The sequence below is a fragment of the Oncorhynchus gorbuscha genome, linkage group LG09, assembly GCF_021184085.1.
Source record: "Oncorhynchus gorbuscha isolate QuinsamMale2020 ecotype Even-year linkage group LG09, OgorEven_v1.0, whole genome shotgun sequence".
Lineage (NCBI taxonomy): Eukaryota > Metazoa > Chordata > Actinopteri > Salmoniformes > Salmonidae > Oncorhynchus > Oncorhynchus gorbuscha.
Window position 1 is genome coordinate 21,128,549 of NC_060181.1, and position 23,751 is coordinate 21,152,299.

At 44.5% G+C, this 23,751-nt stretch overlaps 1 protein-coding gene across 7 annotated transcripts in view; it reads left to right on the top strand.

Annotated features, from left to right (window-relative positions):
• The window catches only part of LOC124043265 (alpha-catulin-like), a 142,494-nt gene that overhangs the window by 5,414 nt on the left and 113,329 nt on the right, over positions 1-23,751 (top strand). For 3 of the 7 annotated variants that reach the window (XM_046361651.1, XM_046361653.1, XM_046361652.1), the window contains exons 2-3: positions 13,482-13,632; positions 13,990-14,015. The exons of 2 other annotated variants lie outside the window; for them this stretch is intronic. In XM_046361651.1, the coding sequence (XP_046217607.1) occupies positions 13,482-13,632; positions 13,990-14,015 (177 nt within the window). Of the gene's footprint in view, positions 1-13,481; positions 13,633-13,984; positions 14,016-23,751 lie in introns of all 7 variants that reach the window. 2 more of the 7 variants (XM_046361656.1, XM_046361657.1) reach the window with 2 other exon arrangements.

A 23,751-nucleotide genomic window follows, 5' to 3' on the forward strand; every position in this document is an offset into this window, starting at 1 on the left:
AGATTGTATTCTAACAGAACCTGTTCGTCACACATAGGCCTAATATGCATGCAACACTTGCTCCTTACCTTTTTTTTCTTGAGCTCCAGTATTTTCCACAACTAGTCAAATTTATTCCACATATCTGACTTCCCCTTTACAACCTGAGCAACCAGTAAACATTCCCTTTTCGAGTTTATTTGTCATATCCTCTTCATTGATTTTGCTATCATGTGTTACGATGTACCAATTTCTCGATGTGACTATGATATGCTATAGGTAAGGCCCTATTGGTCACGTGCATGTGATGCGTACATGTGTCACATAAGGAGAGAACGCATTGAGGGTAGGGCTGGGCGATAAATCAATCTCAATTGATAATTGAGGTAATTGGTAATTGCTTCCCTCAATAACAATATAAAAACGTTTAGAATCATTTTAGATTATGTTGAAATAGAATAATTAGGTCCATTTCATCTCTGTGACGCAGCAGGAACGTGCGGAGAATTGACAATATGCACGTGGAGAGATATACGCCCACTAAAAAACACTATTAACCACAAAAAAATAGTGATGTAGGTGAAAACAGTGTCAGTGATGACCATGGAGATGGAGCAGCTTCCAACAAAGAAATGATTTATAAAAAGGGTTCAACTGTTTCAGTAATTTGGAAGTGGTTTGGCTTTTTGAAGTCCGACAAAGAGCAAAGCAATGTTCAGTTAAAATTGTGTCGTAGACAGTTGGCTACCAAGTGGTAATACGACAAACCTTTTTCACCATCTGAAGCAAAATCACTCTTTGGAACATGCAGGAAGTTTAAGTTTGTGCCACGGTATTGATAAACGCCCCTCAAACACCAGCCAATATAGGGATGTTCGCCCGAAGCAGTCAACATTGACAGCGTTTATGCCCTATGAGCAAACATCGAAAAGACACAAAGACATCACAAATGCTATTATGCATTGCATTTCTAAGGACATGCTACCAATTAGCACAGTCAAAAAAGGAAGGTTTCAAGAGGTTTATCAATTTAATCGACCCCAGGTATGTGCTCCCTGGCCACAAACATTTCTCTCACACCGCACTGCCTAAACTCTACGCCGAGTGTAGGGAAAACGTTGAGGAACAGCTCAAGACAGATTTGACCTATTTTGCTACTACTAACGATTTGTGGTCAAGTCGCACGTCAGAGCCTTATATTAGCCTCACTATCCACTATATTGACAAAGAGTGGAATCTTAGAAATAAATGCCTTCAAACATCATACTTTCCCGACGACTACACGGGTGAAGCTATAGCAGAGGGGCTCATTGACACTCTGCCTCCTGGGGACCCAGTCAAGACAGACAGGTCTGCATTACAACGGATAGTGGTGTGAACGTGGTGAAGGCCGCTCAAATCAACAAATGGACTCGACTGCAATGTTTTGGACATCGTCTATACTTGGCCATTGGTATTAGCCTTGTCAATTGTGTATATTGAAGTGATTGGTTAGATGAAACTAAATGTGCATTTATTTTCATCAAGTTAAATATTAGATTTGTACATAACTAAGGGGATTATTGTGATTTTAACATTTTATTAAAATCTCTTGATTTCCCTTAGAGAGAGTGAGTAGAGACAAATGGGTGGATCGAGCAACTGGAGTGTGTAAGAAAGTGGAAAAAGAAGAGAGACCTGGTACTTCCTCAAGAAGAACACAACCTACCCCAGCGCAAGTTGGTGACAGAGTCGCCTACCAGGTGGGGATCACGTCAAATGATGGTGCAAAGAGTACTGTAGCAGGAGAAAGCCATTTCACAGGTCTTGTCCAATGACTTGTCAACCTCTCCCTGTCCGAGTCTGTAATACCAACATGTTTTAAGCAGACCACCATAGTCCCTGTGCCCAAGAACACTAAGGTAACCTGCCTAAATGACCCGTAGCACTAACGTCTGTAGCCATGAAGTGCTTTGAAAGGCTGGTCATGGCTCACATCAACACCATCATCCCAGAAACCCTAAACCCACTCCAATTTGCATACCGCCCCAACAGATCCACAGATGATGCAATCATTATGCACTCCACACTGCCCCTTCTCACCTGGACCAAAGGAACACCTATGGGAGAATCCTATTCATTGACTATAGCTCAGTGTTTAACCCCATAGTACCCTCAAAGCTCATCAATAAGCTAAGGACCCTGGGACTAAACATCTCCCTCTGCAACTGGATCCTGGACTTCCTGACGTGTCACCCCCAGGTGGTAAGGGTAGGTAACAACGCATCCGCCACGCTGATCCTCAACACAGGGGCTCCTCAGGGGTGTGTGCTCAGTCCCTTCCTGTACTCCCTGTTCACTCATGACTGCACGGCCAGGCATGACTCCAACAACATCATTAAATTTGACACAACAGCCTATAGGGAGGAGGTCAGAGACCTGGCCGTGTGGTGCCAGGACAACAACCTCTCACTCAATGTGATCAAGACAAAGGAGATGATTGTGGACTACAGGAAAAAGAGGATGTAGCACGCCCCCATTCTCATGGATGGGGCTGCTTTGGAGCAGATTGAGAGCTTCAAGTTCCTTGGTGTCCACATCACCAACAAACTAACACGGTCCTCATTTGTCATGGGTCCTCAGATCTTCTAAAGGTTCTACAGCTGCACCGTCGAGAGGATCCTGACTGGTTGCATCACTGCCTGGTATGGCAACTGTTCGGCCTCTGACCGCAAGGCACTACAGAGGGTTGTGCGAACGGCCCAGTACATCACTGTGGCCAAGATTCCTGCCATCCAGGACCTCTAAGCCAGGCGGTGTCAGAGGAAGGCCCTAAAAATAGTCTAAGACTCCAGCCACCCTAGTCATTGACTGTTCTCTCTGCTACCGCACGGCAAGCGATACAGGAGTGCCAAGTCTAGGTCCAAGAGACTTCTAAACATCTTCTACCCCAAACCATAAGACTCCTGAACATCTAGTCAAATGGCTACCCAGACTATTTGCAGCCCCCCCCCCCCCACCTTCTTTACACCGCTGCTACTCTCTGTTGTCATCTATGAATAGTCTCTTTAATAACTCTACCTACATGTACGTACTACCTCAACTAACCGGTGCCCCCAGCACATTGACTCTGTATTGACTCTGTATTGGTACAATAGTCTCACTATTGTTATTTTACTGCTGCTCTTTAATTACTTGTTACTTTTATCTCGTATTCTTATCTGTATTTTAAAAAACTGCATTGTTGGTTAGGGGCTCGTGTCACTGGGCAGCTCTCGGCTGTGCTTCCCCTTGTAGTCTGTAATGGTTTCCAAGCCCTGCCACATCCAACGAACTCAGCTGCTACCTTCAGTCTCCTGATGCTGACAGTGAAACCAATTCACTGGACTGGTGGAAGATCCACCAAAAACACTTTCCTAAAGTCAGCCACCTGGAAAACGCTACCTGTGCATTCCTGCCACCAGCTACCCCCCATATTGTGTTTTTAGCACAGGTGGCAACATTGTGACCATCCATAGGGCAGCTTTAAATCCAGAGACAGTAGACAGACTTTTCTTTCTTGCTTGTAACTTGTAAGACAACAACTACCCCAACTTCAACTGTGATCTGCTATTAGGCTAACAGCTATAATGCATATTGACTTGCACTATTTGTTTTTTTTTATTTTGTATTTCTTGTTCATAACTTGTACGGGTTTATACCTTTATGAAAAGTGGAGTTAATGTTATTTGTGAGTTCTACATCCGACAATAAATAAGAATTATTAAAGCCTTTGGTTTGTTTAGACAGTCTTGAGTCTGAAGCAGAAATGGCCCTTTTATTAATGTCATGCTAATTATCTTTATCGAATGAAAATTAATATATATATATATATCATGATAATTTATTTGCCATATCGCACAGCCCTTGTTGAGGGTATAGGGAAGGTTTTTCCTAAACAAATTAGAGATTTCGGTAACATAACTTTTCAGTCAGAAATGTCTGTAGTTATGTTGCCACTTCAGCAACACTGACAGCGTGATACACACTGTTGATGCAGGGAAGAGAGAGCGGGTGCTAGTCACAGTCACTCGCTGTCTTTTTTTAAACACCGCGCAGCAAGTCTTGAGTCAGGCTCGGCACTCCCTCTTGTCATTTGTGTGTCTTAATTATTTCATCAAACAGTTCCCTTAAAGCATCAGACAAACTCAGTGCATATAGTTGATTTGATTAAAACACATAGGATGTGTCTATATATGGAAAAATACATGTTTTAAAATTCAGACCCATCAATTGGTCAAAAGAATAGACGACTCTTAGTCGACCAAGATTTTCTTTTGTTGGGAACAGCCCTAAATGTGTCTCAACCAGCCCTTTGTGCAGCCTTACCTATGATGTGGTCCACACAGTAGGCTGGTGGGCAATTAGGGATCATCTAGTTCTGCTTTTGTGCTTCCTTTTCACATCCGATTACTGTTTTGAAGCCACGATTAGTCAAATAATAGTTCTGGTCTTTGGCTATATAATTGAGGTGTTCATTTCGTTAAACGTTCCCGTGTAGAGTATAGGTCTGACACGGGGGTCTGTGTCTTAACTGGAAACGTGGGTGGAGGTGGTGGTGTTGTCTGGAGGTTTGGGTCTTGTGGGAAGAAAACAAGGCTAATAAATGACACCCGAGTCTTTGATCTCATCTGGGAACATTTAAACGCCTGTGACACCCAAAGCCTTGTTATAACATATTTGTGCTGGCTCTGTTGTTTTTCTGCCACACTAAGCACAGTTTCTTAAAATATTTTCTCTTATAATTGGGGCTGTGAAATCCTTTCTCTGTCCAAGTTGGTTAAGTTGAGTTGTCATGCTTGCTTAACTTCTGCGCCACTTGCAGTTTTTCTGAACGGTCAAAAGGTCTGAGAAAGGGAGGAGTTTTTTGTTGTTGTTGCTCACAGTCTGGAATAAGATCAAATATAATACATGTATTACCATAACAACACCTCAGTGATAGGCTTTCAGTCAATTGTTGACTAGAATCCAATGGGATATACTCTGTTTCACCAGCGTATCAGTGTGGATTCCAGGCTAGTAATGTACCCATCCCAGCAGCGGAATGACATAATAAACACCCAAGTGGAAAAGTCGTTTTTTTAATTCCCAGACAGACAGTAGAGGCATTAACCTAGTTTGAGAGCATAACAGATCTGCTTCTTCTAGCCATGACTGTAATGAAGATGAATGACTCCATGGCTTAAAGGCAAGCCACAGAGGATTGCCACACCAAACACCTTCTGGGATAGGAGGGAAATGTGTGTGCGTGGTGGTGTGCAGTGTGGTCAGGCGTGTTTGCCTGTGGTAAGCGGTTGTATTCTCTCAGCATGATGTTTGTTTAGCTATAGCTCAACACGGGTGACCAGGACCAGGGCCAAATCTGATCAATTATTTCACAGTCGACTTCAGGCTAACTATGTGAGTTGAGGCCTCTGTTTTTTGGTTTCCTCATCATAGGCTTCTGTGTGAGGCCAAAGCCAACTCTGCTCTGCTCAGCACTGTGGAGAATGACGCAGTCAGCCAGTGTGCATCACACACCATGAACCATGAGGCACAGAACAGGCAGAGCAAATGGTCTGGTGTAAGATAACATCAAATCAGCTATAAAAACACATGCGCTAGCCTGGGGCTGACTCGTTGTTGTGTGAATGAACTTTTTAAACAATACTGCCTTACTGCTCTTTAATGATTTGATACTAGGTATTTAGGTATTTCCCTTAAAACGGCACTGTTGGTTAAGGGCTTGTAAGTAATAATTTCACTGTTGTATGCGGCGCGGCGCATGTGACAAATACAATTTGATTTGATTTGATTACTCATGAGATGGCTAGTGCAGGCCATCACCAAAGATTTCATTTGAAACCCAGATCTGTCAACAATGTATTTTGTTTTGATGCACCACATTTCTAGGCCATCGTTGTAAATAATAATTTGTTTTTAATTTACTCACATGGATAAATAAAGGTTAAATAAAATACTAAATAAAATCACCGATCCCACTAATATTTGGGGTGGGAAGTCAACATGTAGTAGTTGGTCAGATGGTTTGGTCATATTAGGGAATCTTGGACCCCCTTCCTATGACCACAATTTCCCGCTCTCATCCCTCTATCACTCTTCTGTCTCTTCCCCTCTTTTATCTCTTCCCCTCTTCTGTCTCTTCCCCTCTTCCGTTTCTTCCCCTCTTGCACTATTTGTCCCTTCCCCTCTTCTGTCTCTTCCCCTCTTCTGTCTCTTCCATCTCTTCCCCTCTTCTGTCTCTTCCATCTCTTTCCCTCTTCCGTCTCTTCCATCTCTTCCCCTCTTCCATCTCTTCCATCTCTTCCCCTCTTCTGTCTCTTCCATCTCTTCCCCTCTTCTGTCTCTTCCATCTCTTCCCCTCTTCCGTCTCTTCCATCTCTTCCCCTCTTCCATCTCTTCCATCTCTTCCCCTCTTCCATCTCTTCCCCTCTTCCGTCTCTTCCCCTCTTCCGTTTATTCTGTCTCTTTCCCTCTTCCACTCTTGCACTATTCCATCTCTTCCACTCTTCCCCTCTTGCCCTCTTCCGTCTCTTACCCTCTTCCGTCTCTTCCCCTCTTGTCCTATTCCGTCTCTTCCCCTCTTCCGTCTCTTACCCTCTTCCGTCTCTTCCATCTCTTCCCCCCTTGTCCTATTCCGTCTCTTCCCCTCTTGTCCTATTCCGTCTCTTCCCCTCTTGTCCTATTCCGTCTCTTCTCCTCTTGTCCTATTCCGTCTCTTCCCCTCTTGTCCTATTCCGTCTCTTCCCCTCTTGTCCTATTCTGTCTCTTCCCCTCTTGTCCTATTCCGTCTCTTCCCCTCTTGCACTATTCCGTCTCTTCCCCTCTTCCCCTTTTCCGTCTCTTTCCCTCTTCCCCTTTTCCGTCTCTTTCCCTCTTTCCCTCTTCCGTCTCTTTCCCTCTTCCCCTTTTCCGTCTCTTCCCCTCTTCCGTCTCTTCCCCTCTTGCCCTCTTCCGTCTCTCACTCCCCTCTTCCCCTTTTCCATCTCTTCCCCTCTTCTGTCTCTTCCATCTCTTCCCCTCTTCTGTCTCTTCCATCTCTTCCCCTCTTCCGTCTCTTCCATCTCCCCCTCTTCCGTCTCTTACATCTCTTCCCCTCTTCTGTCTCTTCCCCTCTTCTGTCTCTTCCCTTCTTCTGTCTCTTCCCCTCTTCCGTTTATTCTGTCTCTTTCCCTCTTCCACTCTTGCACTATTCCATCTCTTCCACTCTTCCCCTCTTGCACTCTTCCGTCTCTTACCCTCTTCCGTCTCTTCCCCTCTTGTCCTATTCCGTCTCTTCCCCTCTTGCCCTCTTCCGTCTCTTACCCTCTTCCATCTCTTCCCCTCTTCTGTCTCTTCCATCTCTTCCCCTCTTCTGTCTCTTCCATCTCTTCCCCTCTTCTGTCTCTTCCATCTCTTCCCCTCTTCTGTCTCTTCCATCTCTTCCCCTCTTCTGTCTCTTCCATCTCTTCCCCTCTTCCGTCTCTTCCATCTCTTCCCCTCTTCTGTCTCTTCCATCTCTTCTGTCTCTTCCATCTCTTCCCCTCTTCTGTCTCTTCCATCTCTTCCCCTCTTCCGTCTCTTCCATCTCCCCCTCTTCCGTCTCTTACATCTCTTCCCCTCTTCTGTCTCTTCCCCTCTTCTGTCTCTTCCCTTCTTCTGTCTCTTCCCCTCTTCCGTTTATTCTGTCTCTTTCCCTCTTCCACTCTTGCACTATTCCATCTCTTCCACTCTTCCCCTCTTGCCCTCTTCCGTCTCTTACCCTCTTCTGTCTCTTCCCCTCTTGTCCTATTCCGTCTCTTCCCCTCTTCCGTCTCTTACCCTCTTCCGTCTCTTCCATCTCTTCCCCCCTTGTCCTATTCCGTCTCTTCCCCTCTTGTCCTATTCCGTCTCTTCCCCTCTTGTCCTATTCCGTCTCTTCTCCTCTTGTCCTATTCCGTCTCTTCCCCTCTTGTCCTATTCCGTCTCTTCCCCTCTTGTCCTATTCTGTCTCTTCCCCTCTTGTCCTATTCCGTCTCTTCCCCTCTTGCACTATTCCGTCTCTTCCCCTCTTCCCCTTTTCCGTCTCTTTCCCTCTTCCCCTTTTCCGTCTCTTTCCCTCTTTCCCTCTTCCGTCTCTTTCCCTCTTCCCCTTTTCCGTCTCTTCCCCTCTTCCGTCTCTTCCCCTCTTGCCCTCTTCCGTCTCTCACTCCCCTCTTCCCCTTTTCCATCTCTTCCCCTCTTCCTTCTCTTCCCCTCTTCCGTCTCTTCCCCTCTTGTCCTATTCCGTCTCTTCCCCTTTTGCCCTCTTCCGTCTCTTCCCCTCTTCCGTCTCTTCCCCTCTTGTCCTATTCCGTCTATTCCCCTCTTCCGTCTCTTCCCCCCTTGTCCTATTCCGTCTCTTCCCCTCTTGCACTATTCCGTCTCTTCCCCTCTTCCGTCTCTTCCCCTCTTGCCCTCTTCCATCTCTTCCCCTCTTCCGTCTCTTCCCCTCTTCCCCTCTTCCGTCTCTTCCCCTCTTCCGTCTCTTCCCCTCTTGTCCTATTCCGTCTCTTCCCCTCTTGCACTATTCCGTCTCTTCCCCTCTTCCGTCTCTTCCCCTCTTGCCCTCTTCCGTCTCTTCCCCTCTTCCGTCTCTTCCCCCCTTGTCCTATTCCGTCTCTTCCCCTCTTGTCCTATTCCATCTCTTCCCCTCTTGCACTATTCCGTCTCTTCCCCTCTTCCGTCTCTTCCCCTCTTGCCCTCTTCCGTCTCTTCCCCTCTTCCGTCTCTTCCCCTCTTGCACTATTCCGTCTCTTCCCCTCTTCCGTCTCTTCCCCTCTTCCGTCTCTTCCCCTCTTGCACTATTCCGTCTCTTCCTCTCTTCCGTCTCTTCCCCTCTTCCGTCTCTTCCCCTCTTGCACTATTCCGTCTCTTCCCCTCTTCCGTCTCTTCCCCTCTTCCGTCTCTTCCCCTCTTCTGTCTCTTCCCCTCTTGCACTATTCCGTCTCTTCCCCTCTTCCGTCTCTTCCCCTCTTGCCCTCTTCTGTCTCTTCCCCTCTTCCGTCTCTTCCCCTCTTGTCCTATTCCGTCTCTTCCCCTCTTCCGTCTCTTCCCCCCTTGTCCTATTCCGTCTCTTCCCCTCTTGTCCTATTCCGTCTCTACCCCTCTTGTCCTATTCCGTCTCTTCCCCTCTTGTCCTATTCTGTCTCTTCCCCTCTTGCACTATTCCGTCTCTTCCCCTCTTCCGTCTCTTCCCCTCTTGCACTATTCCGTCTCTTCCCTTCCATCTCTTCTAGAGGTCAACCGATTAATCAGAATTATTCCGAACACCGATTTGGCCGATCTTTATTATTTAAAAAAATAATTTGAGCCTTTATTTAATTGGGCAAGTCAGTTAAGAAAACATTCTTAGTTTCAATGACAGCCTAGGAACGGTGGGTTAACAGCCTTGTTCATGGGCAGAACGACAGATTTTTACCTTGTCAGCTCGGAGATTCAATCTTGCAACCTTCCGGTTACTAGTCCAATGCTCTAACCACCTGCCTTACATTGCACTCCACGAGGAGCCTGCCTGTTACACGAATGCAGTAAGAAGCCAAGGTAAGTTGCTAGCTAGCATTAAACTTATCTTATAAAAAAACAATAAATCAATAAATCATAATCACTAGTTAACTACACATGGTTGATGATATTACTAGTTTATCTAGAGTGTCCTGCGTTGCATATAATCGATGCGGTGCGCATTCGCGAAAAAGGACTGTCGTTCCTCCAACGTGTACCTAACCATGTGTACCTAACCATAAACATCAATGCCTTTCTTAAAATCAACACGCAAGTATATATTTTTAAACCTGCATATTTAGTTAATATTGCCTGCTAACATTTAATTTATTTTAACTAGGAAAATTGTGTCACTTCTCTTGCAACAGAGTCAGGCTATATGCAGCAGTTTGGGCCGCCTGGCTCGTTGCGATCTGTTAAAATCAATACACAATATATTTTTAAACCTGCATATTTAGCTAAAAGAAATCCAGGTTAGCATGCAATATTTGCCAGGTGAAATTGTGTGTCACTTCTCTTGCACGAGGGTGATGCAGTATATGCAACAGTTTGGGCAGCCTGGCTCATTGCGAACTAATTTGCCAGAATTTTACGTAATTATGACATAGCATTGAAGGTTGTGCAATATAACAAGAATATTTAGACTTAGGGATGCCACCCGTTAGATAAAATACAGAACGGTTCCGTATTTCACTGAAATAATACACTTTTTGTTTTCAAAATGATAGTTTCCGGATTCGGCCATATTAATTCATGACCAAAGGCTCGTATTTCTGTGTGTTATGTTATAATTAAGTCTATGAGCGATGGTAGGCAGCAGCAGGCTCGTAAGCATTCATCGAAACAGCACTTTTGTGCGTTTTGTCAGCAGCTCTTCGCAAGCACAGCGCTGTTTATGACTTCAAGCCTATCAGCCTAATGGCTGGTCTAACCGATGTGAAATGGCTAGCTAGTTAGCGGGGTGCGCGCTAATAGCGTTTCAAACGTTACTCGCTCTGAGACTTGGAGTAGTTGTTCCCCTTTCTCTTTATGGGTAACGCTGCTTCGAGTGTGGCTGTTGTCGATGTGTTCCTGGTTCGAGCCCAGGTAGGGGCGAGGAGAGAGACAGAAGCTATACTGTTACACTGGCAATACTATAGTGCCTATAAGAACATCCAATAGCCAAACGTGTATGAAAAACAAATGGTAAAGAGAGAAATAGTCCTATAAATACTATATTAACTACAACCTAAAACCTCTTATTTTGGAATAGTGAAGTCTCGTGTTAAAAGGAACCACCAACTTTCATATGTTCTCATGTTCTGAGCAAGGAACTCAAACGTTAGCTTTTTTTACATGGCACATATTGCACTTTTACTTTCTTCTCCAACACTTTGTTTTTGCATTATTTAAACCAAATTGAACATGTTTCATTATTTATTTGAGGCTAAATAGATTTTTATTGATTATATTAAGTTAAAATAAGTGTTCATTCAGTATTGTTGTAATTGTCATTATTACAAATAAATAAACAAAAATCATCCGATTAATCGGTATCGGCTTTTTTTTGGGGTCCTCCAATAATCGGTATCGGTATCTGCGTTGAAAAATCATAATCGGTCGACCTCTAGTCTCTTCGCCTCTTCCTCCTCTTCCCCTCTTCCCTCTCCGGCTATCAAGTGAGCCATTACCACTCCATGTCTTTTTAAGAGGCGATAAAGGGTGTCCATCAGTTGTTCTCAGTCCTGGATCAGGACTTCTCCTCTGCTAATATACTGCATGATAAGAGTCCAACACAGAGTCCAACACCAGAGATCTGGGGAGGAGAGGAATGGGGGATGGAGTGCAGCCCATCCATCCACAGCTTGTCTGTGTGTTTCTGTGTGTGTGTGTGAGTGTGTGTGGTGCCATTTTACCTTCCTCCTTCTCATTGGTTTTAGAGATAAGAGGAGAAAGAGTCATTACCCAGAAGGGATCTCTCACCTGAGAGAATGGGGAGGTAAGTGGAGTGTCTCTCACCCTCACTGGTGGTTATCTATTGGCCAGTGGTGGCTGATAGCCAGACTCATTATCTGGAGTGGAGCTAACTGAATGCCTGCTGCCTCAGACTGCGAGATGAGAGGAGACCCAAGCCAGGGAGAGGAGACCCAAGCTAGGGAGAGGTGACCCAAGCCAGGGAGAGGAGACCCAAGCTAGGGAGAGGTGACCCAAGCCAGGGAGAGGAGACCCAGGGAGAGGAGACCCAAGCCAGGGAGAGGATGACCCAAGCCAGGGAGAGGAGACCCAAGCCAGGGAGAGGAGACCCAAGCCAGGGAGAGGATACCCAAGTCAGGGAGAGGAGACCCAAGCCAGGGAGAGGATACCCAAGTCAGGGAGAGGAGGTTCCTTGTCCCTCTCAGACCTGACCAGGGCTGCACCTGCTCTGGGTTTCAGGATCAGGTAGCATCTTGGTTCACTTCCAGTAAACCTTATTAATGTCACGGAGGCGTGATATCTCTATCTGTTAGCATGCTGGGAGCAGGAAGCGATCTCTGTTGGTTTTGGTGGGGCTTGTCGTGTTCCCCCCCTGCCTCATTTTCAGTCCAGCATGGGAGAAAAGAGGAGCACTCTATGAATTGAGAAAACAAAACATACACTGTCTTGTCACTGGTGCTGCCTATGATCTCTGGGCTTTGGTGAAGTGCAGTATTGAGTAGCAGTTGATGTTCTCTCTCGGTCTGTCTCTCGCTCTCTCTCGTGCACTCACTCTTTCTCTCTCTTCCTGCTCTCTTCCTCCCTCTCTCTTTCAGTCAATCAATCAAATGTACGTATTTATAAAGCCCCTTTTACATGAGCAGATGTCACAAAGTGCTTGTACAGAAGCCAGTCTAAATCCCAAACAGCAAAATGTAGAAGCAAAGTGGCTAAGAAAAACTCCATAGAAAGGCAGGAACCTAGGAAGAAACCTAAAGAGGAACCAGGTTCTGAGGGGTAGCCAGTCCTCTTCTGGCTGTGCCAGGTGGAGATTATAAGATTACATGGCCATTAAGGCCAGATCGTTCTTGAAAATGTTCAAACATTCGTAGATGACCAGCAGGGAGAAATAATAATCACAGTGGCTCTATCTCTCTGCTCTATCTCTCCCTCCCCCCACCTCTTATGACATGCCATTTGTAGACCCCAAGCACGCTGACTGAGTCTTCATTTGTGTCAGCCTACCACCCACAGTTGGAGTAAGACAGACAGACAGACAGACAGACAGACAGACAGACAGACAGACAGACAGACAGACAGACAGACAGACAGACAGACAGACAGACAGACAGACAGACAGACAGACAGACAGACAGACAGACAGACAGACAGACAGACAGACAGACAGACAGACAGACAGACAGACAGACAGACAGACAGACAGACAGACAGACAGACAGACAGACAGACAGACAGACAGACAGACAGACAGACAGACAGACAGACAGACACTATTAGTTCTGCTGCCTGGACATCGGCAAACAAACAGCCAGCAATCGATGGCATGTATCAAACTGTCTCCTATTACTCTTCTATAACTAGCCCCACTCATCCCTCTCTTCTCAGCTGACTGGACCACAGAGAGAGAATCACATCAGAATATTAGTTATATGTATTAATTGCTTCCCTGTGAGCAGCTGTGAACCTCTCCCTCCCTTCGATAATGAATTGAAAGTTATCGTAACAGAACGAAAAGCCTTGACTTTTAAGAAAAAAGGACTGTCAGGACAGGAACTTTTAGAATATTTTTGGGCCAAGTCTCGGAGGGGGAAACACGAAAGGTAAAAATGTTTGGCCAAACACTGAAAAGAAGCCTGATAGTGGAAATTCATCACAAACTTGTGGTAAAAGTTGATGCCTCACAAGTTTTATGCCCCCTTGTGTGTTGCTGGGTTTGCTGTTGAGTTGAGGTGTTGTTGAGTTTTTACCTCTGGCAGGTGTCCCAAGTGTCCTTTTGATAGTGTTCACAGCCCTCTGCCCTCACACCACAGGTAGGACAGTGCCCCTGGCTGTACCAGGTCTGGGGCCTGCTGCTGCTTGTCAGGCCGGATGTAACTGTAGGTATGGATTCAGGTCCAGAGACCTCCATCCGGGCCAGTGGAGTTGGGAGCTGTTCCTGTGACTGCAGGGGGCTGATCACGGGTGTGTTAATATATTACTTGATACCTATTTGTCGGCAGAACTCTTTGTTAGGGGTTTTTAGTTCTCACTCTTTCTTTCTGTCTCTCTCCCCCCTTTTCTCTTCTCTCTCTCTCTCCTTGTATCTCTTCTGTGCCTCTCTCTCTCTCTCTCTCTCTCTCTCTCTCTCTCTCTCTCTCTCTCTCTCTCTCTCTCTCTCTCTCTCTCTCTCTCTCTCTCTCTCTCTCTCTCTCTCTCTCTCTCTCTCTCTCTCTCTCTCTCTCTCTCTCTCTCTCTCTCTCTCTCTCTCTCTCTCTCTTTCTCTCGCTCTCTCGCTCTCTCTCTCTGTAACGGTTCTCCTCGTCACCTGAGGAAGAGTAGACAAGATCGGACCAAGGCGCAGCGTGGTAAGTGTCCATAATATAGTTTCATGAAATATCACTGGACACAGAAAACCAAAGGAACAAGATAATAAATGAAAACCGACACAGTCCCGTATGGAACAAAACCTGACACGGAAAATAATCACCCACAAAGCACAGGTGGGAAAAGGCTACCTAAGTATGATTCTCAAACAGAGACAACGATCGACAGCTGCCTCTGATTGAGAACCATACCAGGCCGAATACAGATATACCACAAAGAAAAATGAACATAGACAACCCACCCCAACTCACGCCCTGACCAAACTAACACAAAGACATATTAAAGGAACTAAGGTCAGAACGTGACACTCTCTCTCTCTCACCTGAGAACACCGTGTCCCAGACTCACAGCTTCATTAATTATACAGGCTATTGAAAGCTTAGCCCCAGGCTTAAAGGTAGCTAGCACACTGAGGTAAAATGAACCTGTTGTGTCCACAATGACCCAGCTCCTACTTCTTCTACCCTTTCTCTGTGAGTCGAATGTGTAAATTGAGACTTGATAATACCCACCCATCCCTTCTAAAGAACAGAGCGGGCCTGGAAGTCTGTAACGAAGTCGCTGGGTGGGTCCCAAATGGCACCCCATGCACTGTTGGGCAGAGTGCTAAAGTAAAGCATTTATCTGTACTTGTGCATGTGACAATGCAACTTAAACTAGGCTAAAAGTAGTCCACTGTAAAGGGAATAGGGGTGCCATTTGGGATGGAACCGTCCACATTCCAAACTCTTCTCACTCTGGATTGAGTAGCCTACATGGAACCAAGTAGGAGCTTGCGGTATTCTGATCATGTTTTGTGCGTAATGTTGCTGTTGTCACGTGGCGAGTCAGAGCAGTATTTACTTCACAGAAACCTCATTTGAATAGGAAGGGGACAGATATGTCATTTTGATAGATTTGAAGGTCCTCGCCAAGCAAAAGATCAACGTTCAATACTGAGGAGTTTTCATTGTAAATGATTGTCTGTTATGAGAATGAGATTGATGAGCCTGGCGTATTTGTTTGAGATTTGGCTACATTCTGTCGCTTTCAAAACAACTTTCCACACCTACATTTCAGCTAACACTGCAAAAATGTTGGGAAAAAACCCACAAGCGACTTTTCAAAAAGAGACAGACCCCAAAGGGAGATGTAAAAAACAGATCAAATGTCAGCTAGCAGCTCAGAGAAGAGAAGTCACACCAGTGTGAATCCCCCTTTAATTGTTCCAGTATGTACATTCTATGCTTCCTTCCTGCAGAGTTGGTTTCCTAAAGCAGCTTCCCAGAGTAATTAGTTCCATCAATCATGTCCCCGGTCTGGGCCCCATGGAATAGCCTAGTACTCAGTGCCACTCCGTCAGGCAGATAAGAACAGATGAAGCTAATGCTAATGGAAGCTAGCCACTAAAACATTAGCTTCTGGAATGGATTGTGCTTACTCCGTCAAAATTGATAGCGTATCCAGGTTTGTTGGCAGGTATAACAAAAGAAAGCATTGGTGTAGATGACGAGAATGCATTATTGGCCTCACTCCAACAGTAAACCTTTGTTTACACTTCAACACAGAAAAGATAACCACATATTTTACTTTAATTGTTGTTTACGAAAATTAATGACTGTTCTCACCACATAAACTTGTGTGAAAGTTTTCAACAGGGTATCTGTCCTTGGTCCACATACGTGGAGGAGGATCAGCTATCTATCTCTGTTCTGCTGCGGGTGGGTTATCTGATGGCAGCGTCTTGGGGGACAGGGAGAAAGGGAGTGTGTGTGTGTGCGTGCGTGTGCGCGCATGTGTGTGGGAGCATTGACCGGCCAGAAGGGACAGTGTGTTGTGCCTTTTATGGCCTTAGTGCTTCTGGGTGGCTGTAGCCGGTGTGGTAACAGGTGGTGAGTGAGAGTGACAGTAAGGTGACTTTTACACAGTGATGAAACTTCCTATTAATAAGTTAGCATTAGCCCTACCGCTGACCACTATAAATAAACACTGCTTCCAAGAGGAAAGATCACGTCCGTTATTTAAATGTATTCGTATGTAGCCTTTTGTGAGTAATGGACTGGTGGGTATGGGATTCTAACTGTAAAGATGTTTTAGACTGGTTTCTCACACGCTGAGGCAGAAAAGGTTGATCAAAGTGGAATGAAGGCGGGATCTTCATTGAATAGCAATGGGGATGGGCATTCATTTCCTGATTCAGTTTTGTTCAAATTAATTTGCCTCTAGTTTGTGAATCTGTGAATGACAGTAGGCTGTTTGAGATTGTGGAGATTGAAAATGTGCCAGCCTGAATGTCATGATGCGCTGCTCCAAATTGTTAAATGAGGGTTTGTAAGGTCATGAAACGTCATGGAAATTAGGAAATCATTATCAGAATGACTCTTCAGTGCACGTCTGTGGTGCTGCGTGTGTCTGCCAGGAGAGAGAACACGCATGTCAGTCATTATCAGGACTCTTCAGTGCTGTTGCTGCGTGTGTCTGCCAGTGCGACTGAGGAGAAGAACACGACATGTCAGTCATTATCAGAATGACTCTTCATGACTCTTCAGTGCACTGGGCCTGTGGTGCTGAACGACATGTCAGTCATTATCAGAATGACTCTTCAGTGCACGTCTGTGGTGCTGGGTGTGTCTGCCAGTGCGACTGGGCCGTTGCCTGAGGAGAGAGAACACGACATGTCAGTCATTATCAGAATGACTCTTCAGTGCACGTCTGTGGTGCTGCGTGCGAGGAGAGAACACGACATGTCAGTCATTATCAGAATGACTCTTCAGTGCACGTCTGTGGTGCTGCGTGTGTCTGCCAGTGCGACTGGGCCGTTGCCCGAGGAGAGAGAACACAAGGCTATTGAAAGCAGCAGGTATAAAATAATAACAGACAGACAAACTACATCACCAATTCAAAACAAAACATGTAGCGGATATCTCGCTACTTAACTAAAGCTAACTAAGCATTCATTTTGTTGTTGCCTTTCTACCGGCACTGTAGAGCCTAAATAAATCTGCACTGTTGGAAAGCAGGGATTCCCCTCGATTAAGCAGGAGACATGTAATTGCAACAACGTACAAAATGTTCTAAGAATAGCCTAATTAACAAAGACTTTTCTGTGCATAGATCTCCCCTGAAACATGAATGTTTGAGCCTAATATATAAACATGCCTAGTTAAATACCTTGCTTTGAAGTAGCCTATCTTATCCGTTGATCTCTGATTTATTGAATGAAGGAATAAAGTATTTAGTTGTAATGTTGAAAAGGCCAAGCCTGCACAACCAGGAGCTCTACAGATGGAGGGTTGACCACATGTTGACAACATGGTGCTATCAGTGCAGTTCTATGTGGGGTGTTAAGTGCCTAGATCAAGGGCACAATGGCAGGAGGTGGTAGTTCTACATGGGATCAGACACAGCAGCCTTGCAGTGTCAATAATGCTTACTTTTCATGTAGGCTATAACATTAGTCATGTGGTTAAAAGTTACGGAGAAGTCATTGAACATGTGTATGAAACGTTAACAGTGAATAATCAGAGGTCTCTATAGCATAATGTCATTTGTGAATTTCGGTGAATGGACCGACTAATGGACAGCTCCTACACCAAGTCAAGCACTGTGTACATATAGGGGCTTCAGTGTCAGGCTTGGGTTACAGATTGACTGCAGATAGCTATGGCCTTGAGGGAAATATGGATGCTTAAAGTAACTGTCCAGTGTGTCCAGATTTCTATCAAATATGACTTATAATTTTTTTATTTCACCTTTATTTAACCAGGTGGCCAGTTGAGAACAAGTTCTCATTTACAACTGCGACCTGGCCAAGATAAAGCAAAGCAGTGCGACACAAACAACAACACAGAGTTACACATGGAAAAAACATACGTACAGTCAATAAGACAATAGAAAAAGCCTATATACAGTGTGAGCAAATGGCGTGAGCAGGTAAGGCAATACATAGGCCATAGTAGCGAAGTAAATACAATTTAGCAAATTATCACTGGAGTGATAGATGAGGAGATGATGATGTGCAAGTAGAAATACTGGTGTGCAAAAGAGCAAAAAAGTAAATAAAAACAATACGGGGATGAGGTAGGTAGATTGGGTGGGCTATTTACATATGGGCTGTGTACAGCTGCAAGCGATCGTTAAGCTGCTCAGATAGCTGATGCTTAAAGTTAGTGAGGGAGAGATAAGTCTCCAACTTCAGCTATTTTTGCAATTCGTTCCAGTCATTGGCAGCAGAGAAATTAATTACAATATGACTGAACATTTTTTCCTTACAATTTATTTTAATTAAGTATGTGAAAAAGCAGATTTTCTGTGTTGGAATGGTGTGTGTGTATACTGGTCATTAAAAAGATTATGGCAGTAGACTGCTGATTGGCCAGCTCATCCTCTTGAGGATGACAGCATCCTCTATGAGGAAATAGCAAGCGTTTTTTAAACGGTCTGTTTGAGATACAAGTTTGAGGTGGGGGTTTTGAAGTGTTTTTTTTTCTTCAATTTATGCTTTGGCCACCAATACGAGTATAGAATGAGTCAAGAACATTATTTGGGTATGAGTTAACAGAATATTAACTTTTAAAAGTGAGATTTTCACTGGACAGTACTGGAGAACATGATTGTGTGTCATGTTGTGAAAACCGGTTGCAGTGTGTGTGGTGTGACACGACACATTCCTTTGTGCAGACTGGCAGGGGGGCCAGCATTCCTCCAGAGACAGGGCTTGTGTTTCCACCCTCCAGCGAAGTGTATGTGCATGTGTGTGTGTTTTGCTGTGTTGTGTGAGTGTGTGTGCTTATGCTTGCCTGTGCTTGTTTTTGCGAGAGTGTGTGTGTGCACATGTGTCTGTGTGTGTATGCTTGAGTGAGTGTATGCTTGTCTGTGTGCAGTGAGAGGAGGGGGCGTCTCCAGTGAGGTCAAAGGCCAGAGTCTCATAGGGCGAGAGACACACAGGATTCACACAGGCCTTTCCAGTCTGCATGAAATCATTGCCTGAATTCATCAATGAATCATCCCACTTGCCCTCAACTTAAGCTTCCGCTTGATGGTTGATGTTTGACATGACACCACTTTTAAAGTGATTTATTGATGTAACCATTCAATTTATTTTGTAAGTTTTTTCTTCTTCTCAAATGTCACTGACAACACAGCATGATGAAAAGCAATCTCAGTTCTTCTTTTCCTCAGGATAGAACACGTAGTCGTGTTGACTTGTTTTCACACCTGACATCTTCAATACAATCTCTTTGTTTGATCATTGAAGAATCATTTGAAAGCAGAGCGATTGTGACTCACGCGAAAACCACACCACAGCTCACATACTCATGAGCGTAATTCAGTTGGCTGTCAGGCCTACTCCCGGAGAAAGTCAAGACTAACTCTTTCATGTGACACTTGAGCTTTTGTATTTGATTTCAACTCAATGGTGTTTCTCTCATTGACTGAAAACTGTGTTTCCCCTTAACTGTGCCTTCCATTCAGAAGTTACACAGCCCCTTTTATTCGATTAGCATCCAAATGAATGTAGCTTTTGACTACAGCCATGTGGCTGAGGGCCGTGGTCATTAACCCTGTTACATTTACATTTACATTTAAGTCATTTAGCAGACGCTCTTATCCAGAGCGACTTACAAATTGGTGCATTCACCTTATGACATCCAGTGGAACAGTCACTTTACAATAGTGCATCTAAAACTTAAGGGGGGGGTGAGAGGGATTACTTATCCTATCCTAGGTATTCACTGTGGGAAGCTATGTGACGCTATGTGAAGCTAAGTGACACTATGTGACGCTATGTGAAGCTATGTGACGCTATGTGACGCTATGTGACTCTATGTGACGCTACGTGAAGCTATGTGGCGCTATGTGAGGCTATGTGAAGCTATGTGACGCTATGTGATGCTATGTGAAGCTATGTGAAGCTGTCACAAAGCGAGTTAAGCTACTTTTACACACTGTTCCCCGGCTCTGTATTATTTGTCCATTACTTGTAATTACTGGTCATGAAGACTGATGGAATTTCTGCCACTGACTTGGCTGTGATTTGGGATTATCCTTCCGTAAGGGTTGGTGTAATTACCAAATCATCAGACACAGCTCTGGGTGAAACAATATTAGAAAAATGGGTGATTTTGCCAGAGGACAGGTTCCCCTTAGGATCCCCAGTTTGGTTTAGCATTAGCTACCAACCAACTTGCTTTTTGGAAATCAAAATCACCTATGGAAGTTGTTTTCCTGAACAAGATGGCTCATACATGGGTTTCCTGTCTTGCTAATACTTCGGTGTGATGCTGAATGGCAAATACATGTAGGCTAAAGTAGACTAAGTCACATCCACTCACATCCACTACACTTTATGTAGGATCGGGACCAGCCCCTGGCCATGTTACTGATCCTACATAATAGTATATGCCATTTAGCAGACACTTTTATTTTATGTATGGGTGGTCCCGGCAATCAGAAAAATGACTAGTGCCATGCTCTACTAACTGAGCTACAAAGGACCACCTACCAGCAGTCCTGCTATGAGAAGCTTGATCCATACGGTCCCTGGTTCCATTCTGTCAACCGTTACTGTGCACCTCAGCAGCAGCTTGAGCAATATTCCTTGTGGCCCATTTCTGGGGCCAAAACGCCACAGGAGTTTAAACAGACAGTTTATTCTCATCGGAGTCATTGTTGTGTGAGGCATCAGTCAGATGACTCTAAGATAATGATGATGAAAAGATGCAGAGCTGTTAATTACAGTGACTGATCTTCGCTTTGCTCCCGGCATGGTCCCCGTCCACCCTGTTGGATGATAATGGTACCTGAGGTAGTTACCACGGTAGACCGGATTGATTTACACTCTCAGCGATGCCCCGACCCACCCGAGAGGGTGTGTATGTGTGTACGATCTCGGGCCGAGAGGGGTGGTTTCCATCATCGCTCCGCTCACTCACTGTGAAAGGATCCTTCTCTCTGAGATAAGTGGAGTGGTACAATGAAGCCTCGTCAGGCAGAGGAGGGAGTCTCATACCTTGTTTCCTCTTCAAAAGGTAATCAAGGAAGGGGATAATCAAAATTTGGGCTCATGCTAGTCATGTTGAACAACAAAGAGTTCGCCTTGGGCCCTGTGCTTTTTTCTCCACTTCAAAGTTTTCAAAGAAAGAGATTTGTTACACCCTATGTAAATTCAGGACAGTTTTTTTTCTCTATATTGATTTGGGATGCTTGATCTCACCAGCTGCATATAACAGGTTATAACTGATTTACAATTTTAAACTCTGAGGGAAAATATTATTTTCAAGCGCAATTTGGAAGATCTCATTTCCCCTCATCTCCAACAAAAGACCTTGACCTTTTGAATAATGCAGTAAGTTTAGTCATATGTAGGCCTTGGCCTGAACAAGTGCCCCAGCCACCGTGAACCGTGAATCTGAAAGTGTATCTGAAATGAATGCAGCAGTTTTTTCAAATCATTTTAGATGTAGGTTATTTCAGTAAACTGCTTCATTAATTTCACACACACTTTATATTTCACAGAATGCAGCAGACTGCCCCACACTGCTGAATTCCACCTCCCCATAATGCCAGCAGTGTCTATATTTATACCCCACACTTAGATGTAATGTGTCCTGTCCTGCTGTTTGCATGCACTGTTCGGCTCTCCAGGTTGTGTTCTCTGGCCAGGTTGTGTTCTCTGGCCAGGTTGTGTTCTCTGGCCAGGTTGTGTTCTCTGGCCAGGTTGTGTTCTCTGGCCAGGTTGTGTTCTCTGGCCAGGTTGTGTTCTCTGGCCAGGTTGTGTTCTCTGGCCAGGTTGTGTTCTCTGGCCAGGTTAAACAACTGCCATCTCCCTGTAAAATAATAGTTCATCTGGGGAGAGGATGGGGGGGGGGGAGTATGAACCAGAGCCATAACCATGCTGTTAGAGGTATAACATAACAGTTAAAACCAAAGAGGCAGTATGTTGTGTACAGTATACCCCACCACCACTGCGCTATGGAAATGAGCACAGTGTACATTTAAAAGCGGTGGGATGGAACTCTGTCTTGTCCTGAAATGTCCACCTTCAATATAATTTATTCTCTGTCAATGTGTGTTTATTGTGTTCTACTGACTTTTTACATTTGAAAGATATTAGTCATTTAGCAGGCGCTCTTATCCAATGCCACTTAGTATATTCATCATAAGGTAGCTAGGAGAGACGTAAAAATAAATAAATAGAGTCGCACACTCTATATACAAGCTCCCAGTAATTTATCGAGTAAACCACCAACGTTTCGGCATCACTGTGGCTTCTTCATGGTGAGACATCCACATATCTGCGTCGTAGGAAGCACATTGTTCCTCAATAAAGCACTTATCTGTAAAGTCAGTGTTAGTTAGGAAAGTCAAATGTGTGAGTGTGACCTCAAGGCTCATTGTTGGTGACCCTGGTCAAAGTAGTGCACTAAATCATTGTTGGTGACCCTGGTCAAAGTAGTGCACTAAATCATTGTTGGTGACCCTGGTCAAAGTAGTGCACTAAATCATTGTTGGTGACCCTGGTCAAAGTAGTGCACTAAATCATTGTTGGTGACCCTGGTCAAAGTAGTGCACTAAATCATTGTTGGTGACCCTGGTCAAAGTAGTGCACTAAACCATTGTTGGTGACCCTGGTCAAAAGTAGTGCACTAAATCATTGTTGGTGACCCTGGTCAAAAGCAGTGCAATAAATCATTGTTGGTGACCCTGGTCAAAAGTAGTGCACTAAACCATTGTTGGTGACCCTGGTCAAAAGCAGTGCAATAAATCAGGAATAGAGTACCAATTTGGGACAATCTGCATGTCTCTGCAAAATGTTTCTGCTGTGTGCTCTACACTGGAAGCAAGATAACCAGTAGGGAGGTGTTCGGCCTGTTATAGAACACCACCATCATTACTTTGGACTGGGAACAACGATGTGAAGGAACTTGTTTTTCCTCTTGGGCCTTCGAAGGAAATACGCCTCTGAAATTGTCAAGGTACTTTATTGAGAGTGATTGTAACTCGTTGCCACATGCACACACACACACACACACACACACAAACACACATGCACGCACCATGCACACACATGCACACACATGCACACCACTCATGTCAGTTGATGCATATAACAGTTGCGGTGCATCATCTGCATAAATCAAACTGTCCTCCATAATTTATACACCACATTAAATATGAAGGTAAAGCTATATGTATATAAGTACCTGCCAATCAATAAATGACCAGCTCTTCAGCAGGGTTTTCCCCTGTATTTACACCAGCTTTTAACCTTTTGACTCGTTTGACTTTGATCCCAAGAAAACGAGGAAGAACTCTGATGGAAAAAGAAGGATAACTCATGGAATCTTTTCCCCCCCAATGATGATGACGTTTGCTTACACAAGACAAGCTTGGCCTAGATAATTCAGTTGGCTCATTTCCAAGTCAATGAAACCATGATCATCATCACATTTAGATAGTAGTAGATTATGTTGATGGAGGAGATTTTTCTGTTTACCTGGATATGATAACACGGTTATAAACATAATCGAATGCACTCTATGATATTAACATACTGTATTTACTTACATTTCAGTACAATGAATTCAATGAGGACCTCCCATTCTTCCCCAATAGCCACTGAAACAAGACAGGAATTTCTTCCCGAGGTCTTTCAGAATCTGATTCTGTATTTTCCCACAAACTCGGCAGGCCTGACAATCATGGCATTGTAGGCTAAGATTAACAGGGTGGGTT